This window comes from Anarhichas minor, unplaced genomic scaffold, assembly GCF_050575085.1.
Source record: "Anarhichas minor isolate MPS153535 unplaced genomic scaffold, ASM5057508v1 ptg000021l, whole genome shotgun sequence".
Taxonomy (NCBI): Eukaryota; Metazoa; Chordata; class Actinopteri; order Perciformes; family Anarhichadidae; genus Anarhichas; species Anarhichas minor.
This window is the reverse complement of record NW_027466467.1, coordinates 11295930-11317361: the sequence shown is the minus strand read 5'-3', so window position 1 is coordinate 11317361 and position 21432 is coordinate 11295930. Positions and strand designations below refer to the sequence as shown.

At 44.7% G+C, this 21432-nt stretch overlaps 2 protein-coding genes across 2 annotated transcripts in view; one reads left to right on the top strand and one right to left on the bottom strand.

The window, feature by feature from the left end:
* The window catches only part of srgap2 (SLIT-ROBO Rho GTPase activating protein 2), a 51333-nt gene extending 36397 nt beyond the window's left edge, over nt 1-14936 (bottom strand). The window contains exon 1 of the mRNA XM_076095652.1: nt 13750-14936. Within this exon, the coding sequence (XP_075951767.1) occupies nt 13750-13816 (67 nt within the window). The 5' untranslated portion in view covers nt 13817-14936. The remainder of the gene's footprint in view (nt 1-13749) is intronic.
* Nucleotides 14937-15214: 278 nt separating this feature from the next.
* On the top strand, nt 15215-18623 carry LOC142954771 (protein FAM72A). The gene is made up of 4 exons (XM_076095991.1): nt 15215-15776; nt 16029-16106; nt 16790-16914; nt 17011-18623. The coding sequence occupies exons 1-4, from the start codon at nt 15625-15627 to the stop codon at nt 17103-17105; spliced, it is 450 nt and encodes a 149-aa protein (XP_075952106.1). The 5' UTR covers nt 15215-15624; the 3' UTR covers nt 17106-18623.
* Nucleotides 18624-21432: the final 2809 nt, after the last annotated feature.

Here is a 21432-nt window from a genome sequence, read left to right as displayed (position 1 = left end):
TCATAAACACGCACACGCACACATGACGCAGAGCTGTGGAGCTGTGGCCAATATATGTACCAATGACCGTCCCTCCGGAAGGCAGGACTGATGGGTCTGTGGCTGGCAGGGGAGAAAAGTGGAGGTCAGAGGTCACAGCAGACCAGGGGAGGAGGAGGGGGGGGGGAGAGACATGTGGCCCACACCTGCTCTATACTTGCCCCAATGGACTCACACTGACAGATCATCACGAGCCAGACACAAGGTAAAGCGAGGGAGTCATTAGTGCCGTTTACTGTTCAACAATCCTCTCTCGTTTGAAAGACTACAAAGAGCTCTCCTTCTTGCTTTCCTTCATCCCTTCCCTGCCTGTGTTCTTCCCTCTCCCTGGCTGGCTCTCATTCTTATCCGCAGAGGAAGCCCGTTTGATCTAGCAGAGTCCTGCTGTTCTGACTCTCTAGCTCCCAGACATCGGGCACACACTCCCCGCTCTCTCTCTCTCTCTCTCTCTCCCTCACACACTCACGAAAAGGAGAGAGCTCCCGCTTTTTCTTTCTGCGCTCTCACAAAAAAAAAAAAAGGGAAAATCACAGACCCTCCCTCCCCTCCCTGGTAGAAATCAAGACACATTCTCCCCGTTGTACCAAAAGACAACAAAAATAATTCATGAATTCAAAATGGCTTCGATGCCGTCGACGCTGTGCCGAGGCCAGCTGTGCTGTGTGCATACGGAGCATGTAGAACGTAAAGGCTTACGACAGCGACGGATTTCACTCCGCGGACAGTGGCCATCATTGTCATCCGCCAGTAAGAGCGGGACACAATGGAGAGGGATACAGCTCGGGACCTGACTCACACATACTGTAAGCCTTCCTGGCCATTATCGGTAACAGAGACGCTGGAAACAATGGGCGTTAAGAGGCAACGTGTCGTGTGGAGATACAATAGCGGCTTTAATAGAGGACCGCTTTGCCAAAAACATCACTGCAGGTTTGTTTTTCTGGAATTCAGCGTAATTATTATTTTTTTTGCACGCCCATTAACTGCGGTTTGTGTATATTAAACATTACTTTCAACAATCTTTCAAAGTACACAATCTCCTCAAAGAGTTGCGTGCCAGTTGCTGAGAAAGCATTGCCGAGTTCTTCAAACCCAGAAAAAGTCAAAAGTCCTGCAAATAGAGAAGAATCCGTTTGTCTTTTCTTGTATTATAGTTATATTTCTTCTGCTCAAACACCTGTATGATGATATTCATGAAGCAATACACACTCAATGTAAAATCATTCTGTAGCAGATTCTATTGTTGCTGGCGGAATATGATTTCTGGCATAAGATTTTTCTTTTACCGTTATTTTTTTGTCCTTTTTTGCCTTCACTTGACAGGACAGATTGAGACGGGAGGGACAAGTCAGACTCGAAGCCGGGCCCGATGCGGTGTGGATCAGCCTTAGTACACGTACACCCTGTCACAAGATTCTACAGTTGCATACCAACACACACAGGAAACCACACGTGCACATTTAACGTGATGTGAAAGACTACCTATGATTATGAGTGTACAGAGCAAGACATCATTGTTGACCTTCTTCTTTCGCCGTCTTTGTCAAAACAATGTTGTTTGGCTGCTCAGAGGAGCCGCTCCAGTTGCGTTTGCTGACCCCAGTGATCGACGCAGGCCTCATCTAGAACTCTGGAGACCTGTATTATTAAAACGCTTTGCTGTTACCAGTCACCACAGGTGTTGACAAACCAATCTGGGCTGAATTTTTGAAGTATTATAAACGCCTCAAGAGCAGACTCCCAACTTCAGATGTCAGTGGTTTGAGTTCTTGCCAACTACTGCATGGGTGGTGAAAAGTCACCCTGTTTTGATTTTGACATGGGTGAAGTATTTTGAGTTTAAAATACAACTGAAACAATTGGGACCACAATGCTTCCGAAAGGCTTTAATGCGTGATCAGATCCGGCAGTGGGAATCCACCACTCCAGACTGGGAATCTCTCTCTCCTCCGCATTCCTCTGTGGAAATACCAGCAGCACACGACAAGAGCCCCACTCACACTCAGCCACTCGGCCCGCTGCCTCCCACTGCAACCTCTACACACAGAGAATGCCTGTGTGTGTATGTGCATCTGTGTCATGGACAGCAACCTTTAACATGCAACGCTGCCCTCAGACAGAAAGAAATCACAGAGTAAGGGAGTGGGAGAGAAAAGATGTGGGGGAGTGATGGGGGGGCACCAGAACATGCTTGCGTCAAGCGGCTATGCCACGAATGTGATGAAGAGATTGATGGGAAAGGTTCTTTGTGGTAAAGGGTACCCCCCCCCCCCCCCACACACACTCTGTCTTTACCCTTTCTTCTTCTTGTCTTCTTTGTCAACCTCTCCATCATTCCGATACTCATCCCAGCTCTGCACAGGTCTAGGCAGAGGTCGACTTCCTCCTCACAGAGTGTGAAGCACATTGTGTATGATCTGTATGGAGAGCACCCAGCAGCTCCACACCAAGCCCTGTTCTACATGGGCCACTGCACAGCAGGAATGAGCATGTGTGTGTGCATGTATGGAGAGGGACGTTCCCGTTTCCACTATGTTTGAAGCACATGGACTGAGTCGGAATGTGAAGGGGGAGGGGGGGGGGGGGGGGGGGCAGCAGAGGGAGGGTGAGGGGAGAGGCTGTGGCGGTAATCTGAGAGGGGTATCCCACAGCGCAGGCCAGCACATGGTCTGTACACTGCGCTGCGGTGAGTAGAGCAACACCAGAGGGCCTGGTAGGCACGGGCGTTTCCTACCTGATGCTCCTTTGATGAAAGTAACAATGTACGACAGTGTCACTGCTTCTGCAGCTGTTGAAAGAATATAGATCGCACAATTGCAGTTACTATATGCAGCCTTAACAATGCATGTTGCACTGGAAGTTTATTCCTATACACCCAATTAACTCAATATTCTGCATGTGTGAAGATATTAGTCGGGCTGGGCAATACATTGATATTACAATCGATACCTTGATAAGAGACTGGGTCACATCTCAGATTGTAGATATTGTCGTATTGTCTTTTCCTGCATTACAGTAACGTGATGTCATCTTCTGAACATACCAGACTGTTCTATTATTTGACTTTAGTCATTATATCCACATTGCTGATGATTAGCTATCCAAAAAATGGCATTGTGTAAATATTTTGGTAAAAGCACCAATGGTCAACTCAACAAGATCGCTGCAATATTGATATAGAGGTATTAGGTCAAAAACATTGTGTTATTTGATGGCCCAGCCCTAAATATAAGCGTTTGTGGTCCAGTTATTTATCATTCGTCTCAGCACACATTGCTGCAATGTGTTGTCAGTGATGATGGAGAGCAGCAGTATTGTGATTCATTAAGTGCTCTGCAAGTCTTGCTCAATTAAAATACTTTGACTAAGACCATTTTAGGACTCAATGTTGTTTCGTGGGATTTTTCACCAACACCATCCAACTGTATTGTACTGGTATTGTCTCACAGAGCCAATTATTTTTTACAATTGCAGCACCTCTCAAAAATGGGACACATTGCAATCAGCGGATGTGCTGACTGCAGCGGGCTCATTGTCCGACTGTGATTGGATCTCGATATCTTCTACGACGCCGGCTCCTTCAATCCAACCTGATTCAAACACCACCGGAAGAAAAAGCAGCACTGCATCGACCGGACCACTTTACCATAGCATTGCCATATAGTGATGAATTAAAAGTGCAATGAACCGTGGAAAAAAATGTTTCGTAAACATCTCCCTCATCCTTTTTAACAAACTGTGCATGTTCATACATTAAAATACAACAATCTCTCCACAGGCATTTCAGTGTTTCTTTTCAGTGTTCAACTTTTCCAGTGAAAGCACATCATGGGGCGGGTGGGTAAAACGCATCACGCAGTAGCACAACAGAGATCCAAACTCTCCCTCTTTCGGGTTTGTACACGACAGGTTCAGAGACTTTTCGACATATTGCGACGCCTCAGGACATGCTTAAACATGCGTGAGTGAAGAGCACATATCAGCATGTTTCTCACACACACACGGTTGCCTCCTGGCCACGCTCGGTGAGAGGCAGAACAAGAGAAAGAGCGCGCCAACAGGAGCCTGAGAACCAGCGAGATACATATCAGGCCCGAGGTATGTGCGAGTCTCTAAACAGCTCAAGCACAACGTGTGCAGCAGGTAAACCACGTTTTCGGGGTGGGTTCATCCACGCCGGGGCAAACGCCGGCGCTGAGACGTGTCAGTCCAACGCACACACAGATACATGAATGCATTCAGGAAGGCAAGCAATCAGACTCACACAACCACACCACCCAACATGTACTGATATGAGCCTGGGGATGAGTGTGCACATGATGCACTTCCTCTGAACCTGCAATTAATTCATGTCCGACCACATTCATATGGAACTTCTAGTTGTCACCGCTCGCAGTAACTCTTATCTGCAAATGTGGTTCCTTACACACATCACTGATTACCTACAGTATATTTAAATAGAACCCAATAAAGATGCGTTTCAGCTTCAGTTCCGTCCATAAACTCTCACACGGCCGCTGGTTTTTCTGTCGGTCTCTCCCTCTCGCTCCGTTAAGAGAACACGTTGTTTAAATGTCAAAAGAACTTAAATTAGCATCACTCTCAGATTCACAAACGATAGGGTACCGCACACATCTGAAACCTGTTCAGGTCGACCACTCGTGCAGGTTCAACTCATGTCACTGTGTCAGGTGGCATGTGTGACATTTAGCCTTGTTTTTGAACTGCGCGAGTGTGCACACACCGATCACGAGTCGTCCCACGCGGGTGAGTGAAAAAGGAAGGCGACAGGAGGAAGTCTGATCTCTACATCCACTTCCTGCTGCTACCTAACTGGTTAACAGTGACCTCAATGTAACCCCCAGCTGAGGTCAACATGTTAGCAGCACACACGCACACAAACACACACACCGACCGCACAGCCGGCACGCTGTTTGAGTGAGGTGTGTGTGGAAGTAGTGCATCTGGTTTGAGTGAGAAGAGAGGGGGCCTGAAGCAGCAGCTTTGAAGGGCTGAATCTCACTGTTTTCAACATCAGAGAGCAGGTGATGCTCCTATTCAGCCATCTAGCTTCCTACCCACACACGAGTGTGTGTGTGTGTGTCTGTGTGTGTGTGTGTGTGTGAGATGACTGTGGGAAAGAATACTACAATACTCCCACATGCAAAAGTGGGTTTAAAGTAAAGCTAGGACTTAGCACTTTAAACAAGCCTCTAAGCCTGCGTATGTGCGGCAACAAACACTGGGTGAAAATTGGGGAAATCTCAACCAGAGCAGCTTCGATGCTGGGAACAACTAAAATAGAACTGGTGCATCTACATGGCAACCAGGGGGAAGAACACCGTGTCCTCCTCACTCACATTCATAGAAGAAAAGAGTAGAGAGAGGGAGAGAGAGAGGCTGCTTGTGTGTGTGTGTGTGTGTGTAAGTGATGCAGATTCAGCTGAGAAGAAGTGATGAATGGCTTCATTAAAACGGCATTAGCAGAGGTGTGAACCTGAATGGTGAGTGCCACTGTGCCAGCATGCAGTGATTGCCCAGTTCCAACACACACAAACTGCTGAAATTCTCCCAGCACTAACCACCCATCCTCTTGGCATCTTACAGTGTTTGATGTCGATGCAAGTTCAGAACGTGACCTCGGGGCTTTTCATCAATATCAAGCTTAAAACATCGGTGACAGGCCAAATTATTTTCAAGATACAACAATTCAGACTTTCCTTTAATCTAACCGGCTTCCCTTCATCTCACACACACACACACACACACACACACACACACACACACACACACACACACACACACACACACACACACACACACACACACACACACACACACACACACACACACACACACACACACACACACACACACACACACACACACACACACACACACACACACACAGCCCCAAAGCCGGAGGGAGATGAGGAAACAGCAGTGACACCATGGAAAAAAAAGAAAGCGGTGAAAAGAAGGAATAAAGGAAGCAGAGGAGAGCAAACGAGGAGAGCAGGAGTGCAAAAGCAAGACGGCTAAACGAGAAAAACTAAAAAGACCACGATTCAAAATGGAATCGAAGTGTGTGTGTGTGTGTGAGAGAGAGAGTGTGTGCAACCTGATTAGCCAGACCCTACAGGGGACACAAATCTATATTATTCGTTCTCATTTTCCCTCTGCTCCTCACAAACCAAGAAAAATGGGGGCAATTCAGTAACCCTAGCAACCAACTCTGCCTACATGCAGAGAGAAGCTGCTGATGGAGGAGGGAGGGGGAGAGAGAGAGAGAGAGATGGAGGTGGGGAGGGCTCATACAAGTGCATACTGTACTCACACTCATATTGAAGTGAGCAGATGGATCATACGGTCGTAAGAAGTAGCAGCAGGGCTTAATTTCGTTCTTTAAACCTCTCAGAAATGCTCTCCCATTCAGGCCTTATGTTGCACATTTCCCAGACCCCCCCCCCCCCCCTTTCCTCTCTCTGTCCCCTTTCCTCCCTTTTCCCTCCTTGGTCAGACTCCTTGCTTTTTCGTCTCCTGCTCTCTGACCACGTATGAGGGCTGTTCAAACACAACCTGTTTCCTCTGGCGTCCCCCGGGAGCATTATCCGACCTTTTCTACGGTTGTGTTTTCTCTCCTTCCCTTCTTTCTGCCTCCCTCCTATTTATTTACAGCTGGTTGTCTGTTCTCCTATATCGATTGTTTTACAGAGGATATGAGTGAGCTTTGTCTCCGGCTTTATATAAATCCCTCTGTTCTTTAACATGTTCTCACCAACACACAGACACACACAAACATCCTCCCTCTCTCTCCCTCTCAGCTGGTTGTGAGTCAGCGTCCGGTGTAGCGGCACAGTGTGTGTGTGTGTGTGTTTTGTGTCACATATGCTGAAATCATAAAGTGATGATTATTGGTTTAAACTGCCATGGGAGGCGTGTCGAAAATGTGCGTGTCACCTTTCATCACGACTGACGGACATCATGGGAGAGGAAAAGAGTGAGACAGAAAAGGAGAGAGGGGGAGAGAAAGGAGGAGTGAGAAAAACAGAGAGAGTTTGAGTTGAAGACCAGCAGTTCTTTCCACAATGGTCTGATTGTTCACTGGATGTAGGCTGACAGAAAGAAAAAGATTGAAAAAGAGGGAGAGGGAGTTTGGGATTGACGGTCAGTGTGTGTGTGTGTGTGTGTGTGTGTGTGTGTGTGAGGGGGAAGGCCAGAGTGCTGCTCTGCTTTTTACATTTTTACACACTCTCACCGGTTGCTCTGCTGTTGCCGTGTGTGTGTGTGTGTGTGTCAGATAAAGAAAGTGAAATTTGAAGGAGGCACCCTAACAGGGGTCAAGGCCCCGATATCAACTATGGGTTCAGGTCACACACACACACACACACATTCACACATAGGCTTGGGCAATGTGACGATATATATACTTTAGAGCTGAAACAATTAGAAATTTAATTGGCAGCAATTCTGATAAATGATTAAATTTGCTGGTTCCAGCTTTTACATTTTAAATGTGTAAACTGGAGCTCTGGGAATCTTTCTGAATTCTCTGACATTTTGTCGACCAAATCAACAACTTATAAGATCATGACATGTACCATTAGTGGTAACCCTAGGAAAATAGAAAATTGTTACCAAGACAAGTATTCCTTTAATATCTCTGGTTATATATATATATATATATATATAAATATATATATTCAATTTAAAAGAGTTTAACATCGTTGTACCATTGTGATGAAGTACATTGATTCAGGCCACAGTGATCAATTCATTGAATAATCCAGAGATCTGGTTATTGTATCAATAGAAAGGCTTCTCAATTGATTATTTTTTTTAGAGAATGCACTATATCACAAAATATAATGACACATAATAACAGTTTTTATCCGTATTAACCGTCCCAATACACACACACACACATGTGCTCCACTTCATCGTGTCACAGAAACCAACTGAGTGAAATGCTACAGTTGACTTTATGCAAAAAAAAAAAACAGCTAGGTAACAAGAAAAACTGCCAGGCTGTGTGTGTGTGTGTGTGTGTCTGTTTTGCATTAATACATCGGACATCAGATTCAGTGAGTTTCTAAATGTGCACAAGGTAACTTATTGACTAGACATACAAACTGGGTTCACATGGGTGCACCCACACACCCACACCCACCTTCTCCATCACAGCAGGAACACCTGAAAAGAGGGAGGGGAGATTTCAACCAATCCCAGCATGCCTCAGTGCTGAAGGCCTAGTAAAAGGGGTAGCAGCCAGAGTGTCAGGATTAGCCAACCAGGTCAGAAAAAGCATCTGTTGCCCAATCAGAGCATCTGGAACATCTGGCACCAATGAACAGCGGCTGAACTCTGACCTTAGCCACTCGGCTTCACCGGCTGCCTATTTTTTCATTCATTCTCCAGCCTTCTCAATCTATTCCCTCATCTCTCTCGGTAACTGACATCTTAGATCTGATACACCGGGGGTTGTGGCACACCTGTACAGGTTCATCTGCATATCGTGGTGATAGCAGACATTCCTCTTCTATCTCTCAGCTATCGCCTGTATCCAGAATGTCGGGCTGTAGGCAGGGACCAGTTAGACATCTCAATCACGCACTCACTGGCTTGTAAGCAGCGCTCTGTTTATGTGTACGAGTGCACTGAACTCAGCACTCGGGGTGTTGGTAAATTTAACGCTGTGTGTTTTCTCGCAGCAGCCCTGTGTAGTAAATTGTCATATCGAATACTGAAGAATGAGGGAGCAGAAAGGTAGAAGGGAACAGAAAATCAATGAGTGTGTGGTGCTGACACAGCACAAGGCAACCGCTAACGGTGCGCACACACACACGCACAGAAACAGAAACAACGGTGGGACACCTGGTATGGAACACATTGTTCTATTGTGTCTCATCGAAGGGAATAGAGTATTTTCACTCTCAAAAAAAATTAAAACAAGCTTTATTTCTCAGTTCCTCTCTACAGTGGAATAGAGAGTGTGCCGACTGCAGGGCTAAAAAATCATCACACACCGAGCACAGTAGCATTGAGTGTGTGTGTGTGATAGGCAGTTGATTCCTTTGCCCGGACACAAAGCCGTGGGCCCAAACAGGAAGCCCCACACACACACACACACACACACACACACACACACACACACACACACACACACACACACACACACACACACACACACACACACACACACACACACACACACACACACACACACACACACACACACACACACACACACACACACACACACACACACACACACACACACACACACACACACACACACACACAGTGTGATCCGTGTGTGTGTTTGAGCCTGACTCCTGAACCTCAGTTCCACACAAACATCCTTCCTGGCTGATTATTTTAAGCTCCGTTAGCATTTTAAATTCTGCACCCCCCCCCCCTCCCTTTTCCCTTTGTTCCCCTCCTCTGACAGACATCCACACACAAGTCAATCCCACAACCGTCCAGTTGTGGGATTGACTAGTGGTGCACCACTGGACTCACTCAATACAGTCCGGTCCTAATGGACTAGGGGTTACTAAGAAGAACACACACACACACAAAGCCGTAAAAGGACCACTAATTGATTAGCTTACAGATGTCTTCTCACATCCTTCCACCCATGTGTGATGTTTGCTGAGGTGAAGGCGTCAATGTTACAATAACAATGCCCTCTGTTCTGTCACGTCTCCATTCCTTCTGCCTCTTACTACTTCATAGGTAATAACTGAGAAGCAGAACCTCCCTGCAATTTGTGTCAGAGGACCCCTCGGCAGTAGCCCTGCTCCTCCTGATCAAATATACATCAATCAACCAGAACGAACACACAAACAGAAATATCCAGCCCGGCCACAGAGCCTCACACAAACACACAGACACACACACACACACAATCCTGCTTGCCTCCTGCCTCCTGCTGTGTCATCACCTTTCCTATTGTATGCCAGTGAAAGCAGCCATTTATCTTAAATCACACGTCTCAGGCTGCCTTGTAAACAGGCAGCGCAGTAATGTACACGTAGGCAGACACACCGTTTCAGTTTATGGCCAGTGGCACTCATCCCTCTTTGGGGGAAAAACACATCAACGTCAGATCTGCAGCAGAGCTTGAAAGAGATTATTACTCTTGAAAATGATCAGTCTACATCTGTATGGAGACACCGCCCGCGCATGCCTCTTTGTGTGTGAGTATTTAGTCTGAAGAAGACCAACACTATTATTCAGCACTTCATCAGATTAGCTGGCGGTACATACCTCTCTGTATTTATCAAAAAAGGAAAACACAGAAAATGTCATCAGTGGCAGCAGTGGTAATTATTTGCAGAGACAGCCACTTACTAACACTCCCAGATGTGTGAAACTCTGACAGATGCTGAAGCGCTGAGCCAAAATGTGCTTGAAAAATGAAACATCTGTCAAATGTTTTCAAAGACTCAGCACTCCCTAATTTTCCTGCACAATGTTTCACATTGCCGGAATGAAAGCTTTCCATCTAAACATCCAGGCGAGCTTGCCGACTGTCGGTGGCGATAGCTGGTAGATGTGCGTTGACTGGATAAATGTGATGAAGCCTGCGATAGTGACAAAAAAGCAAACGTAGCTTTCTTGATTCAATTCCAAATAAATGCTCCGTGACCTACGAGTGGAAGGTGCTCAGCTCATTCCGTAACTCCATTTAGGCTTTCTATAACTGTTTACTGTTAGAACATTCCTATCGCTCTTTAAATGCGTCTCACTCACTTACTCTCGCTATCTTTCCCTTTTTCGTCCCCCCTTTCATTTACTCTCTCTTTTTCTCTGTCAGTCTCTCTCTCTCTCTCTCTCTCTCTCTCTCATACACTCTCTCACACACACCCTCTTCCTGAGCAGTAGGAACATTCCTTGCATCAGCCAGAATCCCATATTAGAGCATCAGCACTCTGCCTTTGTGAGAATAACACAGCTTGAGAAAAGGATGGTGTTATTTAAGCATTGATGCGCATATGCGTGTGTGTGTGTGTGTGTGTGCGTGTGTGTGTGTGTGTGTGTGTGTGTGTGCGCATTTACAAAAGCAATATTCTTCAGCTCACATGTCAACAGGTGAGATGACAGCGTCCATGACATCCCCGTAGCTACTTTAGGTAATCGCCTCACAACAACTCTGCAATTTTTTTTTTTTAGCCCGGACCTCCGCCAAGGCCATGCCCTGTCTCGCAATGTCAACAAATGTGAAGAATAATTTGTATATCCGGCTTGAAACTTTAATGGGTTCTTCCACCAAGGGTCATGAACATCAGGACAGTATTCCCCCCCCCCCGTATCTCTGCTGAAAAACAAACAAACAAACCAAAAAACATAACCGCCTTAATCGTCACGGGCAGGGGAGGGGAGGGTGTTTAACATAATCAGGACCAATGCATTCATCGAGTGCTTGAGTTATTTCGTCGAGCCCTGCGTGAATGTTAGAATCGTGCATCGTGCATCTTCCTCTCCTGCAGACGTACGAACGTAAGCCATGGGAGGATTTACATTTATTTCCCCCATGATGCTGCAGTTGGTGGCTGCAGGGTGAAGAGACTATTATTCATGTTGCCTATAGCCGTACAGGTTTGATTCTCCAGCTACAGCTGGACTGCAATAGCATGCATAAATATAAATGAGACGTTACGCGTGTTTTGCAAATACAGGGACTGAGAAGTGACGTGCATGTGCTTTATGTATTGCTGCTTGATACCCTCCATTAGAGAACATCTCACAGCCGCGTGCAGGGTAATGACAGACTGTCTGTGTCTCCCAGAGAAGGCAGACTGCTGGGAATGTCACAGCAGACACACGGCACCTGGAGACGCCTCTACAGATGGGAAAAAAGCCCACAAAACCAAACAGTAATGAGGATGCACAGGTTTATCCTTTCATCTGCTCCTGCCAGATAAGGAAGACGGTATGTGGGAAAACGTGTGGACAGAGTGAGATAGCTCAACGCCGCTGTTGGCTAGGGAGCTGTGAAGTAACTGACGGGAGGAATCGATGCGGAGGGTCGATGGACAAACAGTAAGTCCACAAGCTGACAAACACGGCAGACAGCCCCCACAATGCAGCACGGACAGAGGGCCTTCACACAGGCTGGCAAGCATGAACGGCGGTCTACCGGGACGCTGAGACAACAGCGCTAAAGTCACTGTGGTGACAGCTAAAGGGGTCTGCAGATAGGCAGGTAAACAAGAGGAAGTGGCTAATAAGAGGGGGTAAACAATGAGCTGAGTCGAGTTACTCTGGAGTCATCCCTCCATTCATTTAACTGACAAGACTACCCGTTAGAATATGCGACCAAATCAAACCCTGGACCAGATTTTGTGTAGACGAGTGAGAAATGAATTGGTGAAACGTACTAAACTCAGATGCCTCCACACAGAGCAGAACGGGATCACTGAAAGCTTTGATATGAAATTGACCTCAATCATATGGCGCGGCATTCGCAGCCATCAGATCTCAGCTCATTTTTTAGAGTTCCAGAAACGTTTTTGCCATTTCGGCGGCTTCTGTTGTCTCCCCACTTTACTACGACCACTGATGTTGTTTGTTTCCTTTAATGTGTCATCCGTCTGTATACGTCAGCACCAGAAATTCAAGTTTTCCAAGCGACAACACGCTCCACAACTCGACCGTTTGTCACCGACTTGCTGCTCTATCCTACAAAGTTGCAGGTGGCCAACGGTGATAACGTTGTAGATGTAGCTGGGAAAAGACAGGCATTCTTAAAAAAGGACATAAGAAGTGTGTGCAGTGGAAACATGCTGTCCATGAGGAGAGCAATATCCTGTCCTCTCTTCCACACCCCCCCCTTTTCCTGCCACCTTTCTCCTCCCCAGCCTATACCCCACTGACCTAAACTAGATCTGGTAAGCAATCACTGGAGCTCTGACTGACGTTGTCCAGCTGAATACAGCGCGCCTGCCTGGCGACAGAAACATCCCCACACACACACACACACACACACATATACCAATCAGCCAGTAAACATCTGAACGCCCCTTTCTAACCACTACAATCTGCTCTCCCATGTCCAAGATCGTGGGCGACACCAATGATATGTGATTTAAAGCACAAATGGATTAATTAATGGCAATCTGCTTTAAAGCCATGCACACACACGCACACACTTGCAGCATGCACGGACGGCAGCGCACACGCAGGAGACAGCGAGGGAGAGAAAACGCCCTGCCTTGTTCCATGTCGAAACCCTGAGCCCTCTGGGTCGTCTACACTCAACACACACACACACACACACACCACCTTCACATACGCTTTTCTTTCGAGACCATATATAGAGAGCACATCTGGACAAAAAAAAAAAAAAACACTGATTTCTGAGCGAGTTTTCTTTTCCCGTCTTTGTTGGCCAAATGTGCGCTGCGTTAGAGGCGAGCACGCGTTAAGGACACGCTGATCATGATGTTCGGGTTGCAAATGTTGATGATAATGGATCGTCAACGTCCGCATATTGGCAACGAACCTTTATAAATGGCGATGATGAAATGCAAAGGAAAGCGTACCCCCGTACGCCTGATAGCAGAGGGTACAGAAAAGCCATGCAGTCGACCAATTCACCGAAAACCCCGCTACATAGTAAGAAAGCGCAGATTTAACGGTACAGTGCGTTCGCCTGTGCTGTATCTTAACACATGAGAAGCTTTATAAAAAAAAAAGTTTTACCTTTAACTTGAGTTTCATATTCGGCCACTATCTCCTTGTCCTTTCGGAATTTCGCCGGAGACGTCATGGCTGAGTTTGGAGATCAAACCGCTTTGCCCTCGCAGCGAAGTCAATTTTGTCACAATCGATGCAAAACAAAAAAAAAAAAAGAAAGAAAAAATAATCAGCCGTAGACTTGATGGATGCCACACCGGAACCAGCTTTTGAAAAGGGGGAAAAAAGAGCCCAGATGCGAGTTTGCAGCTCCCCAGTGTAGGCGCGGATCTGTATTGTCTCCCTGCCTCTGTTCACTCCGGGCGCATTGTGAGTTTGGCGCTGCTGCTGCTGCTGCTGTGTGTTCCCATCCGCCTCACCGCCTCCTCAAAACCGGTTATGGTGCAAACAACTTCAAGTGAAAGGAGATGCATCCCCTTTTTGGAAAAAAAAAATGAACAGCGATGGCATGTCAGTCCGCACTTCCAGAAGTTTCTCTCTCTATATATATATATATCTATATATTTGCGCTGTGCGGGTATTGTGCTCTGTGCCAGCTGCCCTCCCGCCTGTCTAAACTAAGCCGCTCTCCTCTACCCCCCTCCTGACGTGAGAGAGAGGAGGAACACCGAGTGCACATGGAGGGGCAGGCTGGTCTCCACTGGTCAGCCCCAGTGCGCAGGACAGGCATGGGTGCACACATGGATGGTATTCATTTTGGATTCATTTGTTGCAGACAAGACATTTGTTGCAGATAAGCCCCCAGCTGCATGTCAAAAGTCCCACACGTGTGTGTCTTGTTCAACCAGGTGAACTGATAAGTTATAGAGCAATATTTCTATGACGATCAGTTACAATTGGAGGATGCATAAAGTGAGCAAACGTGGGTTTAATTGTCACTTCATATATCCTTTCAATAACGTTACGCCCGCTGACAGGAGACAATGTGCCTTACATATGTCTTTATGATGAATGTGTGTGACTGCATAACGAGTATTTTGTAAAGGAAACCGCAAATTATCCTTGAGTTAGCTAGCTAGCTCCGGTTAGCCCCAAAATTGGCCAAAACCCAAGCAATTCTATAACCTTGTCTATCTATGCCCACCGATGACATTGTTAGACATAAAGGAAATGCATTTGCATTGTTTTGTACTCCGCAACAACAACGTTTAACAGAAATAGTGTAATTTAAGTTGCTGTCCATTTTACAGACGACCCATCTATCTACGCATTCACTTTTTAGCACCAACTAAACGTCAAGCCCCGCCTTACGTGAGGATTGGTCGAACAGAATTTGAGTGACATGCAAGCACACGAATAGCTCTTCAGGATTTTTGAACCTGGGCTTTTCAACGATCATTTATAACCAATTAAAATCCGACTTTGTCACGAAGGTGTCCAATGGCGTTGGTTACCATGGAGAGTATCCAATCAGAGTCAGATATACAGTCTTTTAAAGATAGTTTCAGGAAGTACCGTTAAATACCAGGAAGTTGTAAACAAAGCTGACAGTGTTTGAGTTAGCTGTTAACCACATCCGAATGGATGCTGAGGCAGTCGTGTGAACAGGCTAGATATCGTGTATCTATCAATAATTCATTAACGACTTTCTTTTTTATGAAAATCATTTCGCGGAAATAGACACTTTCCGTGCGTTTGTTCTATAAGCTGACGTTAGTGTCAGCCTTCCGTTTTGTCGTTAGGAAAGGCTAACGTTTGCACACGGACGTTAGTGTTAACGTAAACGCTTGCGAAGTTAACGGCAAAATCGAGGTTCATCATCCCGAATTGAACGCGCAGTGAGCATCATCAGTCCGTGATTCTTGATTATTTTTTTTCTGCTCTATTTGCTGTTTGGGAACAGAACGAGCGAGAGAACACGTCCATCTTAGCAGGACAACAATGTCTACATCGAACGCTAATTTCAAAAACAAGTGTGTGACCCAGGTGAACTGCATGTTTTGTGAAAGTCTGCTCTGCACGAGAGGCATGAAAGCCGTGCTTCTCGCAGACACGGAGATTGAGCTCTTCTCGACTGATATACCTCCCAACAGGTAAGTGCTAATCTAGCTAGCAATGCTGCTAGCCTTTGTTTATGTCTGCTGTTGTTGCCAGGGTAAGATGTTCTGGAAACAAACCGCAGCTAACTGACTTCTAACTGATCATTTGGTGGGAATAGGGACACACACACACACACACACACACACTATGATTAACAGGGTTTGTTGCATGAAAATGTGAAATGAATGTGGGTTTTAACCTTTTATGGCTTTGTTTGTTTCTCATTACATGCACCCTCCCCCAAGAACTGTTGACTTTGTGGCCAGCTGCTACTCTACTGAAAGCTGCAAATGCAAACTGAGAGACATCGCTTGTCTCAAGTGGTATGTAAAGTTCCTCTATAGCCTGCAGGGTTTGCTTTAGGAAGACCATCTGCTAATGTGAGATGGTGATAAAAAATGCACAGTTAACACAGCAAACAAGCAGGTCTTTCCCATGTTTTTTCATAACATACACATGTAGAGCTGCAGCCGAGTGTTTTCATTGACGTTTAATAGACCAACTGTTTAATCAGGAAGGGAATCATCAAATAAATAGAAGGGCAACAGTGAAAAATGTCCATAATAATCCAAATATATTCAATTTACAGTAATATAAAACTGAGAAAAGCTGCAAATTCTCATATTTAAGAAGACGAAACCAGTGAATTGTTGGTGTTTCTACTTGAAAAGTGTCTCAAATAATGAATTAAGTGTCTCAAATAATGAATTAATAGTTGCCCATTAATTGTCTGTGAAACAACTGTAAATTAATTGTTTAAGCTCTATACACCTTTAGTAAACAGGACATTTTGCCATTCTGCATTTAAAGGAGCGTTTGGTGCTACAGTCAGGCTTTATGGAACCTCTTTTGTATTCCCAGGCCTTTTGTTGTTGTTGTACACAGGGCAAAAACAAACATCTGTTAGATAATAGGTACCCGCTAGTGGATCAGCACTTTTCAAAAGTGCCTCCGGTAAAGTGCTGACACACGTTTCTTCTTTATTCTCTCTCCCTCACTCTCCCAGCGGTAATGTTGTGGGTTATCATGTCGTGGCCCCCTGTAAACCCTGCCTGCTCTCCTGTAACAATGGCCATTTCTGGATGTTCAACAGCGACGCTGTATCTACTCTCAACAGACTGGATGCGACAGGTCAGGAGGAACTCCCCTCGATCACATTGGAATTCTTTGCAGTTTTGCCCTGTTGAATGTGTTTTCATGAGCGGTCACCCTCCAATGTGTGTACAGGTCTGAATCTGCTCCTGTGGGGAGATCTTCCCGAACTGGATGACAGTGAGAATGAAGAATCAGAAAGCCCGTTAGAGGAGGAGTGTATTAGGTAGGCGCCGCAAGGGGACAATGTTAGAGACCCTGGAAAGCCAACATTTGAGGTGGAGCTAGAAGAGTGTACAAACCATGCTTCAGAGAAAAGACACTTCAAAGGGCAATTTAATACTGAATCATATAGGGCAGAAAAGTTCTGCTGCGCTGCTCTGTATGGGTTGAAAACTGAAACCACGGCGCACATCTGGCCACACCCCCAATCAGTGACGTCACAGCAGGTGTTTTGCCTTTGACAGCTGATGGAGAACACCTGCTGTGACATCACTGATTGGAGTGTGGCAAGAAACGCAACATGCTCCAAAGTTAGCACCTACAGAGAAAAGTGCAGCAAAGGTTGTAGGCTCTGTGTAAATTAGTGTTGAATTACACTTGAACCCGTGACCATGCCTTTCCTCATCACTTTTCACTGTTAAAAAGCACAGACGCACACGTATTCTTTACTCTCTTATTCTTTTCTTAGTAAATTTGCATGGGTTACTATGAAACGTGGCCGACGTAGGCGGAAAATACCAAACGACTAGACCACTTAATCTAGTGTAGTCTACGTCTCATCACGGAGTCTTCACTGAGCTCATGGTTCTGACCGGCCTCGTGAGAAGTTGGAGCCGTGGTGTGAGATGTCAATGGAACTTATCAACGGATGCTGTGCTTTTTCACACCGTTTACGTTCAGTCCAAATTTTCATGATAAGATCACCACACTTTGCCTGCCTTCTTCTTAATGGCAGTGATGATGTGTACATAGAATATGCTGTAATAAGCAAAAACTCCCATAAGAGTTGCGTCTTCAAGGCTTATATTTTCTCTGTGTGGCTGAGGGCTGACTGAACAAGCTGGTCTCGCACAAATGTACGTTCCCATGCAACTAAACTGCACTCTCGATGACATTTCAAGGGAAACCTGTTTTCCTCCAGTTGCAGTTTTAAACCGTTTCAAACGTGTGATTAACAAACAAAATTAAAACAAAAAATGCTACAATTCTTTGGGGTTTAGGCAACAAAAGTACTTCTTGGTTATGTTTAGGCATCTAAAGTACTTACTCTCAGTTGAGACATATTTGTGAAACTTCAAAAGCAAACTTAATCCACAACGTTACTCGCATGCAGTTTCGTTGTATGGGGGACATCATCTTTAGGAGACAGGGCTGGACTGATAGTTTGAGTGCTTTTTGAATCCCGTGTATTGGAGAAATAGCACAATGATTGAATGATATATATATATAATATATATAAACTCCTTGCTTTTTAAGGGCATATTTGATTTAGGTTACCTTACGATCTGACGTTCTATCAGTGATACATTTTAACATGATAATACAGTGTTACACACGTGACAGCAGCAGTTATGTGCTTAACCCCCAGATGAATATGACCGTAGCAGTATCTGATACTAACATACTAACTTATGCATAGGGTGTGCTTCCACAAAGGCCCAGAGCAGCTACATTTTAAAGTTTAGTTTTTTGGTAAGAGCTCAGCTCAAGTAATACGTTCCCAGTTTGATGATGGTGGTGATGGAAAGCTAACAAAGGTGCACCTTTGCAAACCGTAATAACTTTCAATGGGGATCATTAAGCAAAATTATGAACACACGAGTTCCAAACGGATTCCCGCGTCCATGCTCTGTTTTTGTTCGTGTTCAGTTTCATGTAGCAGCATAACTGTAGCAGCTAGAGAAAAGACAACTCCAAAGAATCATGAAACATATCCAATGTATTGATTGATATTGAACTTGCACACTTGGCTAACCTTCTAAAAAAACGATAGTTGTGTCATTTGAGGCCAGCTTATTGAATAGCATTTCACAATTTTAAGTAATTTTGTTGTAACGTTGAGTTTAAGCCAGTGGAGCTGACCATAAAACTCTCAACCCTCAATATTCTCTTGGCCTTACTGATGCTGTGATTGCTGACAATGACTCTTTGTTGAGCTGTGGACTCGAGGTTGATGCTGCGTGGTAGTTGGTCATCACCAACTGACCAGGCCTTCTCCTCAGTCTGTGTCGTGTCAGACACAGGCCTCAACGTCCTCCAGTCACAGGGGGCTCAACTCAAAGTCAGTCCTGTTTTGGCAGCGCCATCCTCCTGCTCCTCTTTCTTGTTTCACTGCTGTGCCCTGCTGATGCTACGACCCTGACTTAAAGTCACGGTCCTTCTGTGAGTAAGTGAGAGTTGCCTGCATTGTCAGCAAACATAGAATGTCACTTCTTACCTAAAGAAGTAGGTATTTTTTTTACTTGAATTGGCCTCTGTGTTTATTTATGCTGTAGCCTTCAGTTGTAGGGAAAATACACATAGAGGAGGAAATCTTTCCCGTCATTCACCTTTAAGTTGTAACTGACAGTCTGCTACACTTGCACACCAAATACTGTTAATATGGTAAACCGTTAGGATACAGTTTATTAGCTAGGTATTTATTAAATCCACGAACCAAATACCAATAACCACATACTTCCTTTTTGTTTACAAGCTTTGTTTACAAATGCATTGGTTTGTATTGTGCTACAGTACTTATGTTTTTGTTCAGGTATTTAATATTTCATTTGTGATGTAGTGCTTTGTTTGGATGTGTACAGTTTTACCTCAAGAAGGTATCATATGCGAGCTTCCTCTGGCTAGGACAATTGTCATGATAATCAAAAAAAAAATATTTAAATGGCTGTTTCTGACGTGAATAACTTTGATTAACATGCCCTGCTGAAAAATATGTATATTTTGGAATTGCACTGAAACTGCATTGGTAGTTTGAAAAAAAAATGATTTGTTGTTTTGTATGCTTGTTAAATTAATAAACTTTTTTTTTTTTTTCAAAATATCTTAAATGCCCTGTAGTTGTGTTGTTATTTCTTCTAATTTATTTATTGTAGTTTAGAGCCACGTTAACTTCTACCCACATATCTGCTGCTGAACCTGGGCTTCACAGAAGAGTGGCATTGCGTGACTCACACACTCAAGTTTACACATTCTCACAAATCATATTTATATACCTTGGTCTTGTTTTAGTTGATCCTTATTACACCGGTACACACAAGAGCCATTCTGCATCATCGGCACATGACCCCGAGTTCTCTCTAACTTACTGTACAGATGACTGCCAAGAAGTCTGAATGAATTTATCAAACAGTCAAGTTAGTTTTATTTATAGCCACAAATTATAAGCGTGTCAGCACACCAAGTGAAAAGTTGATTTACAATCAAGGAAAATGATGATCCTCATGTTTTGAGCCGTTATCACTTTGTGTTCCTTATAACCAACAAAAAGATGGCGGTTGTCTGGATGTCACAACCTCAGACAGTATCCGTGTGTGTGTGTGTGTGTGTGTGTGTGTGTGTGTGTGTGTGTGTGTGTGAGAGAGAGAGAGAGAGAGAGAGTGTGTGTGTGAGAGAGTGTGTGAGAATCTCAAAGGGAATTGGTCATCATTAATGATGCATTAAACAGTTTCATCAGAAAAAGCAGGGGGACCTTTTAAGCTATCTCTGACCTAGAGAGTTGCCGTGGTTCAATGATTCTGTCAGTGCATCGGAATTAGGTATTTTCATTCATGCACTTTGCAGATTTGTAATATTCAACAACAACTTTTCCACCGAGGAGACTGACGCTGATGAGCTGCATTTATACGCAGGCTATAAGATGCTTTTGTTTTGTGAACAGGTTCATAATGTAAGGGCAGAATGTCTTTGGGTACATTGAGAATTCACGAGTTGGAGTCTTAACTACAAATAGAAAAAAAATCTTCAACCATAAACACACAGAGTCAGACGTGAGGGGAAAGAAATTGTCTTTTATCTGATTTCCTGATCTGTAGTTCTGTGCATTATGAGGTTCATGTGCCCCGAGAAAACTAGTCCTCCTTTTTTTCCAGTAGGATCTGACTGAAGTTTGGTGATTTGTCTCTGCATGCCTCCTTCTCAAGAATTCTCTGCTGCTGTTGGGACATGTACAGGGCAATTGAGGTAGTGATGGCAAGAAAAATCAGTTGTGGTTCACCCTGTTTTCACAAGTAATTGTAGCATCTGTCCTACCAACAAATCACACCCTCACAACATCAGTTTTATGTTGTTTTATCTCACACCAACTCATGAGCTGTAACAGCCCCCTCTGTTTTCAGTGCAATTTAATAACTTCCTCACCGCTTCCTCAAAGAGATCCAAAGGTCAGTTTGAGGGAAAACTGTGGGTGGCATGTTCTTTCCCTTAAAGTCACACTCTGCTTGGTCCTATAAAAGAGAAACAGATTCCTGAAACACAAAAGACATTGCAAGACATTGAATGAATGTGTAGCAGGGTATTGCTCAATGACAGAATGTGTGCATATAGCACTCAGAGCAT